The sequence below is a fragment of the Pipra filicauda genome, unplaced genomic scaffold (assembly GCF_003945595.2).
Source record: "Pipra filicauda isolate LSUMZ 115617 unplaced genomic scaffold, ASM394559v2 scaffold556_size476704_pilon, whole genome shotgun sequence".
Lineage (NCBI taxonomy): Eukaryota > Metazoa > Chordata > Aves > Passeriformes > Pipridae > Pipra > Pipra filicauda.
Window position 1 is genome coordinate 417,461 of NW_024104705.1, and position 13,482 is coordinate 430,942.

At 52.5% G+C, this 13,482-nt stretch overlaps 1 protein-coding gene across 1 annotated transcript; it reads right to left on the bottom strand.

The window, feature by feature from the left end:
* Positions 1 to 428: 428 nt before the first annotated feature.
* Positions 429 to 12,938, bottom strand: CDC25A (cell division cycle 25A). The gene is made up of 16 exons (XM_027711560.2): positions 12,721 to 12,938; positions 10,514 to 10,593; positions 9,331 to 9,385; positions 8,279 to 8,314; positions 8,118 to 8,154; positions 7,657 to 7,758; positions 7,000 to 7,095; positions 6,221 to 6,352; positions 5,441 to 5,515; positions 4,681 to 4,830; positions 4,301 to 4,393; positions 3,797 to 3,859; positions 3,525 to 3,623; positions 2,376 to 2,506; positions 1,964 to 2,075; positions 429 to 618 (listed from the first exon to the last, which is right to left on the bottom strand). The coding sequence occupies exons 1-16, from the start codon at positions 12,873 to 12,875 to the stop codon at positions 478 to 480; spliced, it is 1,557 nt and encodes a 518-aa protein (XP_027567361.2). The 5' UTR covers positions 12,876 to 12,938; the 3' UTR covers positions 429 to 477.
* Positions 12,939 to 13,482: the final 544 nt, after the last annotated feature.

Below are 13,482 nucleotides of genomic sequence, written 5' to 3' on the forward strand. Positions count from 1 at the left end.
AGGCTTAGAGGTGGGAACCTCGGGCTGTAACGGGACATCTCCCATTTTCCTTCACCACAAACACTACACAGAACCAAAGCTGCAGCTGAGTACAATAATTAACCCCCACCCCTCCACCAGCAGGATGCCCTGGGGCAGAAACCAGGTCTGAGTAGAACCCAGATGATCCAACAGCAGCAGTATTGGCTTCATTTGACTGTATTTAAATAAAATCGAGCATTTAAAAAAATAACAGGCACTAAAACACCCTCAACACTGCTACCCCCACGGGTCTCTCCCCACCCCTCCCCGGGTGCTCTGGGGGTGGCACAGAACACAAGAAGCCATTTTTCAGGAAGCAATGTAACAAAAATAACCAAAGGCAGCTCCCGGCCGGATCCGGGCCCGAAGCCCCAAGTTCCAGGAGTTCCCAGGGAGCAAACAGAGGAGGAGAGAGGCCCCCCACGCTGGACAGTCCGTGCTGGGTGCCCACAGCCCTCAGAGCTTCTTCAGGCGACTGTACATCTCCCTCTTGCTCTTCTCCCCAGCCCAGGTCCGGCTCTTGGTGCGGAACCTCTTCAGGTCCTCCTTAAAGTCCTTGTGGTGCATCGGGCGGTAGCTCTCGGGCTCACAGAAGCTCTGGGGAGAGAGGAGCTGCTGCCACCTCGGTGTCACAGGGCTGAGGATCCCGCTGGCAGAGCCTGGCAGCAGCCACTGGAACAACCACCCTTGGAACAAAGAGGGACGGACCCCCCGCTCCGCATGGGAGCTCCATGCTCAGAGCCCGGGGATGTTCAGATTACAGCTACCAAACCCTGGGCACAGGGCTCTCATCCCAAATGCTCTGGCAGGCACCACCACCCGGCTGAGCCTGTGCGGTGCTCACCCTGGAAGGCAGGGACTGGAAGGATCCCCGCGCCTCGGGAGCGCCGAGCCCCGTCGGCTGTTCCGTGCTGCCACCTTGAGGCCTCGGTCACCCCTCCCCGGGACAACCCAAAACCCACCGGCACAACCCAAATCCCACGTGTCCATCACCCCCGGGGGGCCAGCAGATCGCAGGGAGGGCCAAACACCTCGGCAGCACTCGGTGCCACCAGCATCTCCCACAGGGCCCAGCATCCCAGCAGGGAGGAGCTGACAACCCCATCCAACTGGCCACAGACAGGCCAGGTACCTCCTATCTCCCTGAAAACACACCAGGAAGGCAATCTAAGGGATACTCTGAAGTGTGAGGGACTGAGGTGACAGTCAGGCCATGGCCTGTTTGTGCCAGAGCAGCAGGACAGACCCCAGGAGCACTGGAGAGAGTCCAGCCATGGAAATGCTGCAGGAGCAAAAGCCAAGTGGTAGGAGAAATCCCACCCTCAAAGTGCTGGGAAGAGCTGTGGGGTGTTCTTAGTCTCCTTGTCTGAATTAGAGGTTGTAAACTCCAAGCTCAGGTTTCCAATTTTGCTGTTTCAGGACTGCAGGAGACCTGAGGTTTCCATTTGTTATCCAGCAATTGCTGTCAAGCCTTGTCTTCTCCCCTGCTCTGTGCAGGCTGAGCAGCCTTCAGTCCCTTCCCTCAGTGACAGTTTGTTCTACAAGGGCAGAAACCACTTTTATACTTTACCTCTGAGACAAGTGGAAAAACCTTTCAGCTATGGCAGGAAAACAGCTCTGAGGGAAGGAACAGGCTCAGAGAGCCAAACCTGAGCTGCTCTGGGAACAGAGCACAGAGAGAGTAGAAAAGCCACCCCAGCCAAGCCACTCTGCCCCAATGACAAGTCTGAGCATGAACAAATCAATCATACTTATCTACCACTTCTCCTGAGTGTGAAAGAGATCAAAGAACAATCAGGGGATGGTTTGGGTTGGAAAGGACCTTCAAGATCTTGTTCCACCCCCTGCCAGGGGCAGGGACACCTTCCACTAGATTGGGCTGCTCCAAGCCCTGAACACTTCCAGGGATGGGGAATCCACAGTCTGGGAGGAAGTCCCTTACCCTGCATCTCGAGAAGAAATCCTTGTAGCCCCCCTTGAGCACGTAGAGCTCTGGGTAGTGCAGGCTGGGGTACTCGTTGCTCAGCCTGTCCTGCTCCCGCACGAACCGGCACCTGCAGCACGAAAGATCCTGGTGAACCCTGCATTCCACAAACAACACCCAAAGCCAGCTCTCACCCCAGGCTCCCCGTCCCTGGGACCACAGGGGTCTGCTGCAGCCTGTCAGGAAGGGGCTGAGGACCCACACAGCCACAGTGAACCGGTTTTTCCCTTTCCCTCGGAACACACCAGCACTCTGGCCACTCCCACCACGGGCTGTGCCACAGGTGACAACCCCCATGTCCTGGTGGTGCCACCCCCACAGCCCCGCTCCCAGCACTGCAGCAGGTCCTCCTCCAGGGCTGGGCACTCACATCCGAGGGCCCCGCTCCGAGGAGAACTCGCAGTAGAACACCACGATGACCCGCTTGTTCTCCGCCGGCTCGATCGGCTGCTTCAGCAGGTAGTTCTCCACGTCCTCTTCCATGTGGAGGTTTATGGCACCCTGTGAGGGCAGGGGGAACTGAACAAACTTATCCCACTCCCTTGAGGGCAGTTTCCTCCCCTTGGTTTGCTGGAGGAGCCCTGGAACCCTCTCCAAACCCAGCTCCAAAGCCCACCAGCACACCAGAGAGTCTGGGACTGGCTCTGGGTGACCACGACCTGGTTCAGATGGACAATTCAGCACCTGTAGGCTGTGGTTCCTGGGATTTCCCTCCCCACCTCATGTATTTGGGATGGCCTTTGATCAAGCAGCAATGTCCAGGATCAGTTACAGAATGCCAGAATGGTTTGGGTCTGAAGGGACCTTCAGGATCATCCCATTCCACCCCCTGCCATGGGCAGGGACACCTTCCACCAGCCCAGGTTGCTCCAGCTGGGCCTTGGACACTTCCAGGGATCCAGGGGCAGCCACAGCTTCTCTGGGCAACCTGTGCCAGGGCCTCTCCACCCTCACAGGGAGGAATTCCTTCCCAATATCCATCTAACCCTGCCCTCTGGCAGTGGGAAGCCATTCCCTGTGTCCTGTCCCTCCATCCCTTGTCCCCAGTCCCTCTCCAGCTCTCCTGAAGCCCCTTTAGGCCCTGGAAGGGGCTCTAAGGCCACATCCTCTCTGGGTGTTCTGTTCCTGGTTATGTTTTGCACAGCTCTTTGCTCTTTGAAGTCTGTGATTTAAATTAAGTTTAATATTCCAATTTTAGCTTCCCTGGATACCAGGATGTTGCACACTGAGTGTCTTACATCCTTCCACTGGAACCATCTCCCTGAGGGCCACACAGGCCCCCTCCTGTGCTTAAGGAGGGCAGAACACTCCCCTCTGAGGGGAAAAGGCACTTTATGAACCAAGTGTGAGCTCAGTGTCCAAGATCCAGGCAGTGGGTGGGTGGGACAGGGTCCCAGTGGGGCAGCTCAGGAATAACATATCCACATGGCCCTGGATAACAGTCAGCCCCACGTGGGGCCAAGTGACCCCATACTGCAACTTCAGACCCCTCTGGGTTGCTCTTACAGGGTCAACATACCTTGATGTGCCCTCCTTCGTACTCGTAGGGGTATCTGCAGTCCATTATCACACATTGCTTGATGAAGCTCTCAAACTTCCCAGTCAGCACGGACACAATCTGAGAAAAAAAAAAAAAACCAAAAAAAAAAAAAAAAAACCCCCAAAAAAAACAAAAAAAAAAAAAAACCCAAAAAAAACCCAAAAAAACAGAGGTCAGTTGTTTCAAGATGCTTTTGTGTTGTCCCCTAAACCCCAGTAAAGAATTTTCCTGCCTCTCCTTGGAGCACTCACCATTTCCGAGTCGATGTATTTTAAATCCTGATGTTTCCCATCAACAGTGTCAAGTAAATAACTCTAAGACAGAGAGGATGGAGAAAATCCAGATGTGAGTCACAGCATCCAGCAGTTCATTCTCTGACAGATACTTTGATGACAAGAATCTCTTCAGGAGTTAAGACCAAGAATTCTAAAGTCAGGGACAGAATTTAATTTCTGGCTCCTGCACCAGAGGGATTTTGTAGGTCTTTAACTACAAATTAATCACTTTGTGTCTAACCTGTCCCTTCTCACCAACAGCCTCTCCTAGTTGTTTGAGGACCATAGAATGGTTAAGGTTGGAGAAGACCTCCAAGATCGTCAAGTCCAACCTTCAAGTCCAACCAAGCAAGATTTATGTAGCAGCAGAAAAGCCTCTGCAAAGGGAGGGGCTTTACTGGGCTGGTTTGAGCCATCCCCACTGGGAGAGGCCATTGGGACACTCCAGCAAACCCCTGGCCATGGAATCCCTGGAATTACCTTGGAGAAGTCCCCAATCAGGTCTCTCTGGTCGCTGTCCAAGATGCTCTCGATCTCTGCTGTGGAGGGTTGGGTCCTCACCAGTTTCACATTCTGGAGGACACAGGGCAGAGATCAGCACTGCCAGCACACACATCCCATTCCCTATTTCCCATAACACAGAGCTCAGACTCGACTCCAGAGCTCTGAATTCCGACTCCTCAGCTTCCCTGCTGTTCTAGGGCAAAGCTCAGGTTCAGGATATGCAAGTGCTGCCCCAGCTCCCCCAAATCTCACTTTTCGGCCAAAAAAAAGCCCCCGTTGACCTTCATAACCCAGGCACCAATATCAGATCCCCCCCAGTCAGTTCTCCCTTGCAAACTGGATGCTGAGTCACCAACCGTTGGGTCCTCGGAAGTTCCAGGCAGGCTTTTCCTCTTCTTGCTTTTCCCTGGGGAATTGTCTTCCTGGGATCTCTCCATCCTCTTCTGGGTGGTTCTTCCTGCAATGCTGGACACGGATGAAGAGCCAAACAAGCGGCACCGTTTGGCCTGCGAGGAAGGAGAGGAGTTGAGTTCTCCAGCAGAGGTTTGGCTTGGAAAATGAAACAAGCCTCAGGATTACAGATTGTTACGGATTTTGCCTTGTTTGAGACACCACCACTGCACAGCAACTGCGGGATGGTAATCTGAATTATTCAGGCTTTGCATTTCCAGTAACACTTGCTACTGGGGGGACTGGGGGAGCTTGGAGCATCCCAAGCAAGATGAAGTGCTCTGCACCAATTAGCAGCCAATCTATCAGCAGATCAAGGAGCCTCTTACTGGAGTCTAAACTCCTTTCCCAGTCCCTTATCAGGGGATCAGCATTCCAGGTGAGCCTGTGCAGGGCGAATTCCAGATATGCCAACAAGATTCTGATAAGGGAAGTCAAGATTTTCTCACAGCTTGTGAAGTGTAAAAAGAAATTTAATGCCTACAAGTGTTCCAGGCTGACAAAGTCTTCCAGGCAAACAGCTTCAGAGATAAGGGAACACTGCAGGGGGTCATGCCAGGGCTTGTTTTGTTGTTGTCCTTAGGGATCCAGGAGACAGTGGGATGGCTTGTCTGGGCAGTGGAAGTGCCAGGACACAGGCCAGACTCTGTGCTGGGGAACACTCACCCGATTGTCCGCCCTCCTCATGACCAGGGGCGCGGTCCAGAGGCTCGCCACGTCCGACGGCACCTCCTCGTCGTTCTGAGGGGGGAGGAAAGGAGGGTCATCCCACCTACTGCACCACAGGCTGCACACACAGCTCCTGCACAGCTGGGGCAAACATCCCAGCTGGGTTCAGCTGCCAGAGCAGCTTTGGGAATGTAACTCCGTTATCAGGCCAATGCTCAGTGAAACAACAGACCCGAGCTGAGACACGCTGGAGTTATATCAGCTCATTGATGCATCAACAGTGATGACCCTCCAGAGCTTTAAGCGTCTCAAATTCAGCTGCAAACAGTTCTCTATTTAAGTGGCTGCAAAGCAAACACCACCTCTGAGTTTTCCAGCAAGTTTCTAAAGCAAAATGCCAACTGTTCCAATAATTCTCTCTCGTAATGCAGTTCTCCAACTAAAAATACCTTCCTTGTTCACACACCAAACAAATCCCACTGTCTGCACTAGGAAAGAGCAGGGATAAGACAGGGATACCACAGTGTGAGTTGAAAAAGATGATGACACCTCATCTCCTAGTGGGAGGTGTCCCTGCACATGGCAGGGGGCTGGAACTGGATGGTCTTTGAGGTTCCTTCCAACCCAAACCACTCCGGGATTCCATGATTCCCTAAACTTATTGCAGTTTGACTGAGCACACTGACTTCTGCCAGAACACACCTGCACCACAGACACACACAGCAGCATCAGGCAGAACCGTATTTGGGATCTCCACCCCATTCCCTTTGCACATACCTTCAAATCCTGGTCATCCAGCAGCTCCAGGAACCCGTCGTCGTCCTCGCTTTCCGAGGTCAGGGAATGCTGCTGCAGGAAGGCTGGCCTGTAGTTCTCCTGCTCACCCGAGGGGGTTTCATCCATGGCGATCTGAGAGGAGACAGTTTCAATTTTAACGACATTCCTTCTCTTCCCAGAGCTGATGCCATGACCTTCCTGCACCGCAGGGAACACCGAGGTTATTCCTTCACATGGAGCAAACAGGACAGAGAGGACTTGGCAGGATGAGGGGCTGCCAGACTCAAGGAGTGGAGGCAAGACCTGGCCCCCCACCCTGTTTCTGTGCAAGGGCCCATCATGATTTTTCAGTTGCTTTTTCTAAGCAACAGGATACAAATAAGGCAACATTTTCTCCCTGGGTGTCACATCTGGACACAAAAATCAGGCTTTTTCTGCACAGCTGGGGTTGTTGTTCCAAATGCATCAGCCTCAACATAAGTGATACTGAAATCAATTCCAACTCCACATCAATGCCCACACTCCCTTCAGTTACTGCAGCAGAACCTCAGCTCTGCACTGACTCATCCTTCCCAGAACAATCCACATTCCAAATTTCTGACCATTTCAGGAGCCAAAGGTGAGAAAAATTTTCTTATCTGGCAGATAAATAAGTCTTTCTATTTGGCACCTGAGCAGCGGTGACTGACAGTACTGCCCTTGAACCCTGACACAATTTGTCTTCCTCCCAGAGAGTGGGCAGCAAGGAATTAGGTGAGAATTAGTTTAAAAGAACTTACAATCTGAGCTGGAGATGAATTCTGCCTCGCTCCAGCCCTTCCATCACGGAAGCAACGAGAGGCTGGTTTGGTTGGCTTCTTAAACTCAAATGATTCCTGAATTAAAAAGGAAGAAAACAAACATTTTACCAGAATGACAAACTGTGTGGGTTGCTTGGATCATTTTATCCTCACAGGGCTTTTTTAAAACTACCTGCCATTTTGGATTTAAGCTCCCTGCTGCCAACAGGAATAGTCTGAAGGTGAATGTTTTCAAATGAAAGACGTTACAAGTGTTTCATTTAACATAATCCAAAATTTATGTTCCTGACATCACCTACAGGCTGAAGGCTTTTCTATCCCTGTCAGTCAACTTCTCTGCAAAATACATCATTTTTGAAGGCAGCCAAGGCTGTGTCCTCTCCTGCAGACCTGTCAGAGTCCCACCCATGGGATTCCCAGTAGCCAAAGGACATTGATTCCACGAGGAATCCATGGCAGCAGTGGGATGAGAGGGGTTGATCCACCTAAACAGCTTCCTGGAGGCAGCCCTTGGAATTCTCTAGAGCAAGCAGAGAGAACACCTCCTCCCTTGCCACAGCCAGAAAGGAGTCAGGCTTAGTGGTGGAGCTGCACATTCAAAGTCTTCCCAATTTTTATTAATCTCTAATCACTTACATTCTCCTTATTTTCATCTTGTGCCAGTGGCTGGAAAGCATCACTGTCCAGAGAATCTGAATGGTTTCTCTTCAGGGCAGGGCTGGATCCCAGCAGATTTTGCTACAATGACCACACAAAAATGCCAGTTCAGTATTGTGCAAAAAGCACACTTTAAGCACACAAGGGGTTAATAAAGACTGTAAAGTCTCTGACTATGAATTTGTGCAGGAAACTTTGCTGACATCTCAGCACAGGTACCAAAATGCTTCCACTGCAGCAGTGATGGAGCCACAGCACGGAGATTTCACGGGGACTTAAGTGAGATTTAGAATGTACAAGCTGCAATTCTGACAGTTTGCATTAAGCACCCTCAGCAGCTGGTTTTGCAGCCAGAAAATTAGCAAGTTAGGCAATGTATTCAACCAGGAACATGCTAAATCCTTTAGCATTTGCAGACCATCAGTACCACTCTCACTTACTGGCAGGGAGTGTATTCTCCTGAAAGGTATTCGAAGGCTGCAGGGAAAAAGAACAGAGATTTATTTCAACATTTTGTTTTAAAAGACATGATTAAAACTCACCCCCCCCAACTCCATAAGCTACAGCAGACACTAAGAGTTTAAAATAGAATTATACTCACTTCAGTCTGCTGGATTTGAGAATTGCTTTCTCAAACCTAAAAGCAAGAGAGATGCACATTAAAAGTCAGCCCTATATTTAGGGGTTATGCCAAGCACAAGCCAACACAGAATCCCAGGATGGTTTGGGTTTGAAGGGACCTTAAGGAGCATCCATTCCCACCCCCTGCCACGGGCAGGAACACCTTCCACCAGCCCAGGTTGCTCCAAGCCCTGTCCAACCCGACCTTGGACACTTCCAGGGGTGGGGCAGCCACAGCTGCTTTGGGCAACCTGCTTCTTAATGACACTTGTCTCTCCCAAACCCTATTTATAGCCAGGCTATCCCATCCTGATTTTTGAAACACTCAAAGACTCCTTCTCCCCTCCTTCCCTTAAATTCTTTCCAGCACTGTTCAGACAAGAAGTGAGGCTGAAGGAGGAAGGGCGTGGTAAATCAGGGACCAAGGGCATCTGTCCCCATCCCTGGGAATAGATTAGGGGGGAGAAATAATCCAGTTGGGAGTGGCAAGCTCAAAGCTCAGGGTAACTGCTGGCATCAGTTCTACCTGACAAGGTGGTGATGGGTCAAAGGTTGGACTTGATGATCTTAGAGGTTTTTTCCAACCTAAATGATTCTGGGATTCTGTGACCAGTTAAGGCACAGAAAAGCACAATTTAAGCGTTGGAAACTGCAACTCGGTGCAGCCTCAGGCTCCTGGTGAGGTGTGTGGTACAACACCTTAGCTCAGAGCCAACACCTGGGACACGGGCAGGACCATTCCCAGCACCTCCAGCTCGTGAGGGAAGAGCCCACACGTGCCAGCAAAGGCAAAGCCTCATCAGGGCCTCATCAAGCCCCGTTTGTTGCTGATCCAGCACGCCCAAGTCGGGTCTAACCCGTGGTTACATACGGGTCTAACCCGTGGTTACAGACGGGTCTAACCCGTGGTTACAGACGGGTCTAACCCGTGGTTACAGACGGGTCTAACCCGTGGTTACAGACGGGTCTAACCCGTGGTTACATACGGGTCTAACCCGTGGTTACACACGGGTCTAACCCGTGGTTACATACGTGTCCTCCACGGGGTCGCCGGAGGTCGCAGGGCCGGGGGAATCCAAAGCCAAACCTGCAGGGGACACACAGAATTCCTGGTGGTCAGTCCCCAGGAAACAGGGATTGCTGGACACTGTGACAGATTGCCACAGAGAGACCCGGGGAGCTCCCGTGGAGAGTCCCACGTGCAGCCTCACCTCCAGGTCAGGGTTACAGACACTCCCTAAGGCTGGATTTGGACACAGATATGGATAATCAAGTGCTTGGGGAAAACCAGGAGCAATTAAAAAAAAGCCCCCCTAGCCCTGCCTAGACTGTCACATGGAATGTTCTTGGCTTATTCTCTCCCACACACCTTAATAAACAAACAGTTTAGTCATATAGGTTGGGTTTTTTTTTCTCTAAGCCATGTTTTTAGTTATACCTCTTCCCAGGAAGAAATTTTGGGCTTATTCCAAAAAGATAAGTAGTCAAAAGGCCCTTCCTAATGCACTGGAAAGAACAGGTAGCACTTCATAAGCACAAGCCAAGCAGAACATTGCATTTGTCTGTACTAAAATGCTGTGGAGCTGCAAAGTTACTCAGACACAGATTCCTGAGGAGCTGGAGAGAGTGAGGATTTCACAAGGTTGGTTGTTCTGTCCTGCTCTGTGCTTTGTGAGCTGGACTTTGGTTTTAGAAGTTCATAAAGTTCATTTCTAGGCTAAAAGTGCCTTCAAAGTGGGGTGTAAATTCAGGTGGAAACGCTGATTTCCCTGAGCTGGAGCAGTGAGGTACCAGAGCTTCTCTGTGCCTGCAAGTTACGGGGTAAGAGCTTGTTTCATTTTTACTGATAAAGCTTCTCACCTGAAACAAAGGAAATCTCTCTAGGCAAGCATCAGAACTGAAGTGTTTCAGATAAACAACCAGCTCTTGGTAACAAAAAAAAACACAACCCCACAGCCCCAAACCACAAGGCAAACCCACTCAACTGAGACAGGCTGGCCCAGTTTGGGTTCAGAGAGAGAAAACAGATGGTGGGGACTCGCCTTCATCACCCTCCAAAGGGCAGGAGTCCCACGGGAGAGATGGGATCCCAACACCTTCTCCCTGTTTTCCACCCCAGGAATGGTGGGACTGCAGGCAGGGAAGGCTCTCTATCCAAACCCTGGCAGCTGCTTTTCAATCCTTAATTGTTAATTGTTAACTGGGAAGGCCATACCTGAGTCTGTGGATTCTGAGGATGAAGATCTCTGCAATCCATTCTTGTTCCCCAGGTCTTGCTCCGTGTTTTCCCGCTGCCTGGAAAGGGAAGTTTGGGATTTGGTTTAAAAGCTCTGTGAGGCAACAAATACAACCTGGTGATCATCACCTGGAACCTTTATCATCAGCCAGGTGAGGAGATTCCCACTTGGAAAACCTGCAGAGCACTGTCCTGTGCTCTGGGTGCTGCTGAGAACGGGGACAATGTCACCACTGGATCAGATCCAACACCCACAGGGCCTGAAGCTTCATGTTTTGGGTTTGAAAATATTGGAAATTTGGCTTCTGAGGCAGGGGAAGTGTCATTTAACACAGCAGTTATCCTGGTTGCCTTCCTGGTCTCCTCACACCAAACATTTCTCCGTTCACATCAACTCTGGGGGGTTCAAAACATTCTTTTAGAGCCTGTGCCCTCACAGAGGAAGGTTTTGATACCTCAGAATAACAGACTGGTTATTGGTGCCTGGAGTCGCATTAGCACCTCCCAAACCACACTCCAGGGAGTTCTATCAGGGATCCCAGCTGGAAGTGCAACCCTCTCTCTGGCAGCCACTCCTTTAATTCGGATCTTGCACAGCAAAAAATGCCAAACTTCTAATTTAAAACCATTTTTACAAGGAGTTGACTCCCACATTTTGTTATATCCACTAAAGCTCAGCGCTGGGAGATAAGAAAACCACATGGAGCCTCGCTTAAATAAAAGAAAAGCTACTTGAATAATTTACATGGAGGGCACTGCCAATGGTCTGCAGGAATCCCAGGAATCTGAAGGAGGGAAGGATCCTAAAGCAGGTGACTGCAGAAAACCAGAATGATGGAAGAGCAACAAACACAAAACCAGGAGGGTCATCGAGACCAGAGCGGGCCAGGGCAAAACAGGAGCCACTCAGGAGGGAAACTGGGGGAATAACGGGATTAAAGGAGATCAGAAAGAGCAAAATTGGATGGAGCAACTGCATGGCTGGAGCTCTGGGAGTACAGGAGGAGGAAGGTGCGGGAACAGGGTGAGGGAGGAAGGACAGAGCTGAGATGGTGCAGGGAAGGCATGAAAAGTGGGCACAAAGGTGTTGGTGGGAGAGGGGGAAGGCCAGGGAAGGGCTCAGGAGGGAGGTGGACGCCCAGAGCAGAGCCAGGGTGGGACACAGGAGGGGAAGGTGGCCCAGGGCACTGGATCCACGGGGATCCATGGGGGAGGTGGAGGCATCGGGCATGGGGAGGGGGGTGTTTAGGGAATCGTGGAAGTTTTCCTGGTGGGGGGGATAAAACTCCTCGAGGCGTCACGGGTGGGGAGTGGGGACAAACAGCTCCTCCAGGTCCCGTTTTTGGGGGGGGAGGGTTGGGAAAAGAGGGGCTGGAGGCCTCGGGTTTGGGCCGTGGGGGCGTTTGGAAGGAGAGGAAGCAGGATAAGGCCCTCAGTGCCTCATTTCTGGAGGGAGAAGGGAATGAAGAGACCCCCAAGGCCTCGATTCGGGGGTGGGGAAGGAAAAGAAGGAGAAATCCACGAGGCCTCAGTTGTGTTTTTTTTTTTGGGGGGGAGGGCGGATGAGCTCCCCGAGGCCTTGTTCTTGGAACGAGAGGGAAGGAGATGAATTCCAATTCCTCGAGGCCTTGCAGTTGGGATTTGGGGGGCTAAAGGACATCCCTGAAAGGGGTTTGGGGTTTTTTTGGAAGGGGGGGGCCGAGCAGAGGTAAAAGACATTGGGAGAGTTTGAGAGAGAGGGGGGTTATAAAAGACATCCTTGGGGCTTTGGGTGTAAAGACACCCCAGAGGGTTTGGGAGTTGGGAGGGGGTGTTAAGAGCCACCCCTGAGGGTTTGGGGGGAGCAAAGGACCGGGAGGCGGGAAGCTCCACAAGGCTCCAGTGCGGGGGAGGGAACGGAACGGAAGGAAAACGACTCCTGGAGGCCTTGGGCTTTTTTTTTTTACATGGGGGGGAGCCCCCCCCGGCCTCGCTTCGGGTCCAGGAGGGGGAGAAAAGGCCCTGGAAGGGGGGGAGAAAAGGCCCCGGACGGGCGGAGGGAAAGGGGATGTTTTAGTATAGAAGGAAGAGGGGGGGAGATAAACCCTCGAGCCTCCCTTTTTTTTTTTTTTTGGAGGGGTTCTCATGATAAAAAGGGGGGGTTCCCAGGGCCTGCCCTCAGAGGGCCCCCCCCTGCCCCGACTCACCCGCGCCCAAGCTGCTCCATGCTGAGGCGGAGGTCGGAGACGGGCGAAAGCTCGTCCTGGAAGAGCGCCTTGACCACGGCGGGCGAGGCGGGGGACGCCGGCGAGACGAGCGAGAGGCGGCGGCGGCGGTGGAGAGCGGCGGGCGGGAGATCCATAGGAGCGGGACCGGGAACGGGACCGGGCAGGGCAGAGGACAGCGAAGCGCTCCCGTCACCGCGGCCGCCGCGGCGCTTTGGCCCCAGCCGGTACCCGTCGGCCTCTCCGAAGCTGGCGCCAAACGGCGGCTCAGCCAATCAGCGCGCGGCGCGCGACGGGGGGCGGGTTGTTTTTTTTCAAACCCCCCCTCCCACCGCGCGCGCTCCCACCAGTAGGAACGGCCGCGCAGGGGCCGGGCCCCGCCCACCGCCCGTGATCGACGTGCCTTCGGACCAATGGAAGGGCGAGAGAGCAGGGGTGGAGGGAGGACTACATTTCCCGGCATTCCCAAAGGGAGGAATGCGTTTCTGCCCTGCGCGTTGTGTGCTGGGAAATGTAGTCCTCAGCCTCGCCGAGGCGCCGCTTGGCCGCCATGTTTCCGGCTGCCTCCTTTCGGCCGGGGACGGGAGGGGAAGGGGCGGGATAACTGGGAAAAACGAGGGAAAAAGGGCGAAAGTGTTGCTATTTGCCTTAAAAATAGATACACACCCAGCCTTACGGCAGAGCTATTGCCTTGGCCTGTTCTGGGCTGAGAGGAAGGGGGAAAAATATGGAAAAAATGAGGGG

What these genes read in the sequence shown, in the direction of transcription:
- CDC25A (XM_027711560.2), bottom strand. Translation starts at nt 12,875, where the DNA reads ATGGATCTCCCGCCCGCCGCTCTCCACCGCCGCCGCCGCCTCTCGCTC. An exon ending in ATGGAGCAGCTTGGGCGCGG is followed by an intron (nt 10,594 to 12,720) that starts GTGAGTCGGGGC and finishes TTCCCTTTCCAG; the next exon opens with GCAGCGGGAAAACACGGAGC. An exon ending in ACGAAGGAGGGCACATCAAG is followed by an intron (nt 2,507 to 3,524) that starts GTATGTTGACCC and finishes CTGCCCTCACAG; the next exon opens with GGTGCCATAAACCTCCACAT.